Here is an 8652-nt window from a genome sequence, read left to right as displayed (position 1 = left end):
CTCGACTGTGCAAGATGAAGAACAAGTGAGAAAGCAGTAAGGGCTTCTTTGGATCGCAGGGCTTCTTTGAACAGCAACAACATCATCAGAAACACAAATCTGCATCTTGTAGCTGGTTGACAGATAATACAGACTTCATAGTATTCTGGAAAATACAAAATTAATAAACCCACCAATTTCTTCCTTAATCCTAGGACCAAAAAGGAGGTGAATTTAGCCTGCAAAAAAATATGTGTAAGGCATCAGTACTCAGATATACTACATACTTAATTCTGTTATTATGGAATGCTTGAAACTGTGCGGGTGTGTGAGGGTAGCTTCTGACAGAGCACTTGCTTCTGATAGACGCTTCTGACAGCTCGCGCTGCTGTTTTGGTGGTGTGTAGACCATCGCCTATAACTATGGCCAGCTGCAAAGAGCTATGAGTGGGTGGGTGACACATGTGTCGTCGTCGAGGTAGGTCACCTCAAACTCGATGCTCCCAATGTTGGACGGTGGTCGAAGCACTCACGACTGAAATAATAATCTGGCTACCTGCAAATGAATTTGAGAAATTAGATAATCCCATTATAAGAGTGGACTATAGTCAGGGAAATTATGCCAAGTGCATCATGATCAGAATCCTTTGATCTATAGCAAGCAACATGAAGAAATGTGGGAGAACTATAATAATTGACATCAGCATCCCAATGAAACCAATGTCCATGGGGATATCATATAGATTCTAGAGGTTCATTATAAACTCCTGAACCTAGTTATCTCATTTATTTTTCTCAAATCATGCGCTATGTCAGAAAAAGCTAGATTTCAGACTGAAGATCATTAGTGGCGAATTTTTTGTTGTACCTGAAATTTCAGACACTCTTGAGGTTTGGCAATACACTAATTTTTGTAGCAGATAACTGGGTGTCGTGTTCCCTATACTACTTTATAGAACAACGATCTGAATCCTATCTGGAATGAGCACTTTCAGTTTAGTGTTGAAGATGTTGATACACATAGTGTAACCGTGAAGCTCACTAACAAACTAATGCAAGTGTATTCGGATGTGAATCACCACCTAGCAGCCTAGTACAACCTGTAGCTTGCTCATATTTATACAGTTGTAGTTCAGGTCCAATGCAAGCAAGTAGTAGTATGGAGTCCCATGGACACAATAACAAGCTTAAATGCTAGTCTGTCTGTTGCCTTCTATTCTAGCACGTTTCCATGTGAAATTTATTTCACGTCACCTGGTTCAAAATTTGAGAACCCAAACATAATACTCTTTGATTGATGATTTCAAATGAAAGTGTTACCGGCTAAAAAGATATAGATGGCTAGAGAGAAGTGTTTTCTACAAATTTTATAAAACCAGAGAAAATACTTAGTATAACAGATCTACTATTAGAAGCATCAATCTAGAGTTGCATATATCTTCTACACCATCACGACAGAATATGAATTGTGGCCTAGCCTAAAACAGAGCAAAGCATTCATAAACTCCAGATTGCAAGCCTGTATGCCATCTATAGCCTAAATAAACTCCACGGATGAACTCCAACCCCCTAGTCCATGCAGTAGCAGATGCAGCACAATGGGCAATAGCAGTAGCAAAGAATGTGCACATGAGTAGTAGTAGTCGTCGTAAGATGGCTTCCAAATTAACATTGCAAGAATTAAAATTGCAAGGGAAGTGATAGGAACATATTTGGAATTAACTTGGGAAAGCCAATGCATAGTAATCTGATCCATATGTAGAGGAACTGGGGATTTGGAATTTTGATGCCTCCCCTCCGCTCATTTTCTGTTTTTTCTGACTATCTATATTCCTGAAGCATTGGAGCAGAGGACGAAGCAGAGGAAAATGAAGGGTTGAAATCAAAGGAAAAAATCGGGATTTTGGAAGGGGCTCATGAAGTACCTCATGTCGCCGGTGTGCCCGTGGTCCCGTCCCCGGTGTCGGTGGTCGTCGATGCCGCTTTGCAGGTCCACGGCGAGCGTCGTCCTCGGTAACGCCACGGTCACTTTTTGGCGACCTTGTTATATTCTCCAATCATCAGGCATCCTTTGCTCTTTGGGGCTGTCGCAACATCTGGGCTCATACCCTATAAGAAAAAAGAACAGGTAATCATAGGAGTGCAAAGAAAGCAAAACTTCAAAACAAGATTTTTAATGTGCAAAAAAATGATGAGAAAAAATTGGCTATTATTTTTCCCTTGTTTGGGACAACTCGAGTTGAAATTGAAACCCACTAATGAATTTCATGTGTATGACCTGTAACAAAATTATTTATCTATTTTCAGCTGAAGAAAACAATAACCATAACAATGCTTCATCTATCTATATAAAATAGAATCGCAAATTTAAACTTCACGATTTTACTTTGTTGTCAATGCACACAGCACAGCACAGTTCAGCTCAGACCTTGAAACTATGCTAACTAAAGAAAAATATAGTGGAACATCATGAACTGTATTTAGTGCATAGCCTTACGTTCGACAGTTATTATTCTTTGATGTTTTCCAGATTGATTTCCAGTTCACATATGCAAATAAACCAGTACCTCAGTGGCACCATCATTGGCAGCAAGTAAATGAGCCCTTGCCATTGTATCATCCTTCTCCAGACACACAGCACGCTGTAAAACATAGCATGAGGCATAACCGCGTAAGGGAAAAAACTGCAAGACTGCTCAAGCTATCCTGGTGATGAGAATGCATTTTGAGAAAACAAACAAGAACCTCATGAGGGTCATCCATGGTAGCAGTTGATTTGAAGAACAAGTCCAAGCATGAATTCTCCACTACAAAAGACCAGATAGGTTAATTCAATTCAGAAACAAGGAGAGAACAAGAAAGATTGCAACCATCTTATAGAATTCTGTGTGCTGCATATAATCGTTTTAGGTCACCTAAATTGACTTTGGAAGATGCATTTCCAACAGCATGGAGTAGAGCAATAGTTCCACAAGCATTTCCCAATGATTCGATCTGTTTTATAAAGTAAATCTGGTCCTGTGTTTCCTGTGTTACACGAGGCAGCATGAAACACCATGCACAGTAAAGGGATATGGGCAACTTGATATAAAAACCATCAGAGATTTGGATGATGGAGAAATCAACTGCAAATCATACATGAGGAGGGGGGAGGCATCTACAAGGAACGTAATTGTTCACCTTTTCTCCAGAAATTAAGAGTTGTTCTGAAGGGTAACTTGCATCCTGCAGTGGAACAATAGTGTATCTCAGTAAAAAAAAACTGAACTTGCTTACTGAGCTCATAAATATGAAAACAAGTTTTATGTGCATCCCACATTAAGAGAGAAACATTCGTATTTGGACGAGTTGGGTTACATATGCAGCATGGTAAAAATTGTTTAGGCACTAATTGGTCATTACTCAACACTACCAGCAGTCACTACGGTTACTTCATCTGAGGGTTACAAACTTATATTGCACGATCAAACTTATATTGCACAGTCAAATCTGAGGGTCATCTAGAAGTAGATTTCGGCTCTGTAACAAAATAGGTAATCACTTATTAAAAGCAAGGCATTCTGAAGATTATGCTCTAGGTTTTGACTCATAATTTTCAATGACCCTGAAAAGTTTATCTTTCGTAAAGAAATTGTTTTACTACTTTATATTTCCTTGTTGCTCCAAATCAGACGATAGCACCTCCATTGTGCCGGGAGAATCCTACAGCTCCAGCAAACAATGAGTCGCAAGGAAGGGAGGTCACTATCATCTAATCTGTCATGCCCATGATAACAAATCATTAAGTCACATGTTTGCAATCAGACTATCGGAGGATGTAGGAGAACTAACCTGCAGACCACGTCTAAGACTTGTTGTGACAACAGGGCGCCTCTTTAGCCCCAGCAATCTAGCACCACCGCCACCAGGAGGTCACTGTCGTCTGATTTGACATGGAAACAACTTAATAAGTCACTCGCCTCTAAAGCTAAAGAAGACCATGAGTTTATCCATATCAGTCTGTGCACATGTTTGTGATCAGACCATCAGAGGATGTAGAAGAGGACTAACCTGCAGACCGCATGTAAGAACGATTGTTGTGATAGCAGGGTGCATCTACAAGCCCACCGATATGGCACTACCGCTGTTGTGGCAATGTCATGTCTCTACAGCTATCGCCTCACGCCTTTCTTCATGTGGATAGCAACAACATTTGGATCATCTGCAACAAAAGTATTCGACAACCTGTAGATTGAAAAAATATGAGCACCACATAGAGGTTTTAAAAAAAAGTCTTATGGTGAATTGGACTTCCCCTAACGTGTCGTCATCTATTAGCCTGATTGGATCGACCCTTTCCTGCTGCCGCGATCTCGTCAGTTGCCACCGATGTGGCGGCCATGGCACGGAACAACATCCTCTTGGCGGGGATGATGCCCTTGAGCGCTCTCTGGTTCTCCATCTCTGCACCAAGCACAAAACAAAACATACTGACATTAAACCATTTTGGACACTAATCAGTTATAAAGAGAACTCAGTAGTTACAAATGTCCAGACGTGGCGAGGTATTAGACAGGAATAAGAACATGCAGATTGCTCATGGTCTTATATTTTAAAAATTGAGGTAGTTTCAGAGTTAAGGCAGTAAAGGTACCTTCGGGTCTTGCACCACAAGAGCTGCCCTGTCACAAGTCAGCTCTGCAGCTCGTAGCCATCTATATAGCTGCTCTTCCAAAAAGCCAGCAACCATGTCGAAACCTGATAAAAGTGCATGTACTTACCATGAGATGTAGTTCAAATGAAGTGTATTTAGGTACATAGCCCACCAATCTAATGAGATTTCAAGTAGTCAGATGGTCTACCAGGGACAGTGTATGCTCCCATTGTGAGTATATTGGCAAAAGTGAGCCAAACACCATGATCGCACTTGAGGTGACCCAGCTCATGAGCCAAAACAGCCTAATTGAAACAAATCCAATATGATGAGTAATCAATGCATTTAGGCAGTAGGTAAGCAAATAATAATTCTTGTTTTGATTGTTCATCTAGGCAATACCAGCCGATGCGTTTGTTTAGAGTAAACAACATTACCTGCAATTCCCTTGGAGTAAGCAGCTCCACAAGGCTTGTGTGAACGACAATGAATGGTTTTTTGCCGTTGATTGCTAAGGTGTAGGCATTTGGAACAGGATTCTGCCTTATGTACAAGTCAGGAGCTTCGGTGTTCAAGAGCTGCAAACATATAAGAAAACGATATACAACATCAAAGAGCCAGCTATGTCCATACACTCCAATCTATATCAGAACAGAACCCTTAAGTCTTAAACCAATAAGTGCCTAACAATCGAATAGGTCACAACTCCCAATGCAGTGGTCCAACAATCATATCGAATGTACCAAAACAACATAACAAATGAGCACCTACAGTTAGTGAAATGATCTTAGTTTGTTTTGTTAGTTTAAATATTTTCAAAATTAAGAGAAAATAGTAGTGTTAAGTTGTAAGTGTTCATAATTGATAGTATAACTGAAAATCTGGAAAAAAAATCAACAGTGAAGTATCTCAGACTAAGTGTCTTTATATTTCACATGCCAAGTAGGTTACAAAAAAAAAATTTAACATTTAGTTTTTATAAATCGCTTCACCATTGCAGTGGGATCGAGACCTTTGAGACCTTGATAGTGATCGTCTTGTGTTCTTCCGTTCATGTACCTACCACTACATCAATGAAAGCACAAATTTATTTCTTTTTAGTTTTTCAAGTATAAGTTTACAAAATGTTCAGATCTGAACCAATAGAGTATAGTATAATAAACATTTGTAGAACAAGCCTCACAAGCAAAATAAAAAAATGACGATCCAAAAAAAAGTCAAGTGTCCGTGCGGGTTTTAGGGCTCGATTAATTAGGAATTTCATGGCAAGGAACTTAAAGATGTGGTTTTTGATGACCTGGAGAACATAAACCAAAGATATGACATTAACTACTACACATTATCAAAGTATAACCCCTTGTTAAGGCTACAACAACACCACAATACACACACGTACATGATAAGGCAGTACATAACACATTATATGTCTAAAGTTTGGGTCACTTGTCCTCTATTCACGATAAGAAAGTACAGAACACATAATATGTCTAAGTTTGGGTCACTTATCCTCGATTCACCATATCATCTAACTATGGAAAGAAAAAGAGCAACCAATCACACATCCATACATGAGAACAACTTTAATCTGCTATTGTTTTTTAACCATGGGAAACCTTTTTGGTATATATGAGCTGAAACATCCATCGGAAAAGGACAATAAACCTGCAGATACTTCTACTGACAAGACTGTCACAAGTATGTTTCTGTTTTTTATAGATAAATATAAATTAATAGCTGGAAGGTCGGCATCATCCAAGCAGTCCATTATGGCATAGCAACAGAGCATATGGGCTTCAATGACAAAAAAAATACAAGTGCCAAGAAGTATCTCAAAATCTCGTGTGAAATTAGAGCACGGTAGCCTATGCAAACATAAGTACAAATAGAGTTCTGAACTGAAATCAATAAATGCATCATCAAATGCAAAAGAAAAATGGTTCCTAAAATATCAAGACAATTATGAAAATTGCCCCAAGGGAGGATATGCCACTCTGTGCTATCTATGCGGTCGCTTTTGATCCATCAAAAGCATGTGAATGACGATGATACCTGAACAAAGCCACGAAAATGATAGGATTCCGGAGATTGTTACCGGTGGGCCGGGCTGCTCGCTGTGACGACGCCCGTGTATAATCCATGCAGTAGATGCAGTTGAAAACCTGTTAAGTTTCAGTCAATATAGAGAGATTCTTGGGCCCAAGAACAGGTTGCATAAAGTTTGCTTTCGTTCATTCCTTCATTCACCGCCATTATTAAGCAATAATCCTGCTGCACGGGGTCAACAAAAGCAGTTTCGTTTCGTATGCACCATCTATGGTGATATTAGTACTAAGGGCATGTACGAGAGGTAAGGAATGAGGGCAGGCATACCTCACCACTTTTTTGGAAGGGGAGCTCGCCGGAGGGGATGGAGAAGCCTCGTCGATGGTACTACCTCGCAGACCTGCAAAGAGAGAGAAGAGGTGAGGAACTAAAGGCAGAGAGGATCCATGCGGCTAGTGGAGGGACAACTCTAGTTTCCATGTCGGCGCGTGATGCGTGCTGGTTCACGGCCATGATCTGGATCTCTCCGCACAAGTAGCAAAGCGACTTACCGGTTGAACATGGGATGATCCGGCCTCCGAAGCTGCACATCAGGAGGAGCTGGCCCATGCCGCCCGCAGCCGCGGCCGTCGCCGTCACAGAGGACGGGAAGGGCTCATCCCATAGAAGGGAGGGAGATGGCGAGCGACGATGGCCTCGTCCTTGTGCGGGGCGTAGGCCGCGACGGTGTAGAAGTGGTCGGGGTAGGTGAGTCTGGAGCTCTCCATGGCCGATGTCGCGCCCTAGATCTTCGCCCAGGCAGTTGAGGGAGAGATTGGGGGAGATCTGGGTCGAGGCCGAGGCTCAGACCCCGTCCCCAGCAAGTTCATCTCGCCAAGCGTGGGATCTGGGCGCTGGTACATGGAGCAACCTCGAGGTTGGACTCGCCCATGGCGCGGAGGAGCTCGTCGCGGCGGGAGGCCAGGAAGGCCACGAGCGTGGGGAGCAGGTGCGAGGAGATGGCGAGCACCAGTGCCTGCGCGGCGGGGGAGAGGAAGGAGTGCAGCGGCGGCGGCGGCGTCTGGTGCGACCGCCGCGGCGCGGGGGCGAGCGCGGTGAGGTGGAGCAGGAGCGAGTCGAGCGGGACCAAGGAGCGGTTGCCAGCGCGCGGAGAACTGCGAACGGGAGGGGGCAGAGGGAGCTAGGTTGCTCTCGCGCGGACGGGGAAGGGGCGGACGGGAGGCGACGCACGTACGACGCACGAAAAACATAGATGTGGGATGGACGGTGGAGATTGAGAGATGGCAGAACGGCAGAACGTAGGGGAGGCAGACTACTCTTACCTTCTTAATAGGTAGTATATAGATATATGACTGTTAAGTTTCAATCTAAAATAACAAAACTGTTATTAGTAGTCAAAGTTTTATATGTTTGACTCAAACCTTATCCAAAACAACTTTTTTTGGACTGGAGGGAGTACTCCCTACGTTCTTTTTTATTTGTCGCGGTTTAGTTCAAAAATGAAGAGAACTCAAATATTGAAGTATTTGCGGAAATAACTATTGTACGAAGTATGATCTGTCGTATGTGTGGGTTATTGACGGGATTAGTTATTAGCTCAGGGCCACCAGTAGATGTGTTGGGATAATTGAACCTATAAGAAAATGGTGAATTAAATAGTCTATTTATCGCAAAACTAACTAAAACCTATATTTTTATCTAATTATAACATATACAATAAATAAACTATCTTATGTAAAACTATGAATTTAATTAAATGTGTTACTATCTCTTCTGTAAAAATTTATGCAATCTAGGTTTCAAGTGTATTCGTTAGTCTTTAAAGCACATGACTAAGATACACAAATAAATATGAAATCTTAAATACGATAGAACTACAAACTGTGTTGATAACTTCAACATTTTACCAAATTACAGAAAACCACGCAAGATTTCCTCTAGCCTTTATTGGAGCCCCTCGCAAGGATATCCACGCCAGGGCTAATCCCCTGGCGGGG

The 8652-nt window shown here is 41.9% G+C and overlaps 1 protein-coding gene across 4 annotated transcripts; it reads right to left on the bottom strand.

Moving 5' to 3' along the window:
* Window positions 1-2357: 2357 nt before the first annotated feature.
* On the bottom strand, window positions 2358-3855 carry LOC103652392 (ubiquitin carboxyl-terminal hydrolase 3). 4 transcript variants are annotated; one of them, XR_002268450.2, is made up of 5 exons: window positions 3811-3855; window positions 3160-3204; window positions 2895-3006; window positions 2725-2786; window positions 2552-2621 (listed from the first exon to the last, which is right to left on the bottom strand). XR_002268450.2 is itself a non-coding variant. In XM_035966379.1 (4 exons), exons 1-4 carry the CDS (start codon window positions 3262-3264, stop codon window positions 2523-2525), a joined length of 420 nt encoding a protein of 139 aa, XP_035822272.1. In that variant the 5' UTR covers window positions 3265-3289; the 3' UTR covers window positions 2358-2522. The 4 variants fall into 4 exon arrangements, 2 of the variants coding, with proteins under 2 accessions (XP_035822272.1, XP_020406746.1); XR_002268451.2 differs by lacking the exon at window positions 3811-3855 and adding an exon at window positions 3623-3680; XM_035966379.1 differs by lacking the exon at window positions 3811-3855 and having other exon boundaries at window positions 2358-2621; window positions 3118-3289.
* Between the last annotated feature and the right edge of the window lie 4797 nt (window positions 3856-8652).

Source organism: Zea mays, chromosome 3, assembly GCF_902167145.1.
Source record: "Zea mays cultivar B73 chromosome 3, Zm-B73-REFERENCE-NAM-5.0, whole genome shotgun sequence".
In the NCBI taxonomy this organism is placed as follows: Eukaryota; Viridiplantae; Streptophyta; class Magnoliopsida; order Poales; family Poaceae; genus Zea; species Zea mays.
The sequence above is the reverse complement of the archived record's forward strand: the minus strand, read 5'-3'. Positions and strand labels throughout refer to the sequence as shown.

Excerpts from the sequence above, each read along its gene's own strand:
- LOC103652392 (XM_035966379.1), bottom strand. The coding sequence starts at position 3,264 with ATGAGCTCAGTAAGCAAGTTCAGTTTTTTTTTACTGAGATACACTATT. Across the intron at positions 3,007-3,117 it reads GATGCCTCCCCCCTCCTCAT|GAAACACAGGACCAGATTTA; the intron begins GTATGATTTGCA and ends CGTGTAACACAG. Across the intron at positions 2,622-2,724 it reads CCATGGATGACCCTCATGAG|CGTGCTGTGTGTCTGGAGAA; the intron begins GTTCTTGTTTGT and ends TATGTTTTACAG.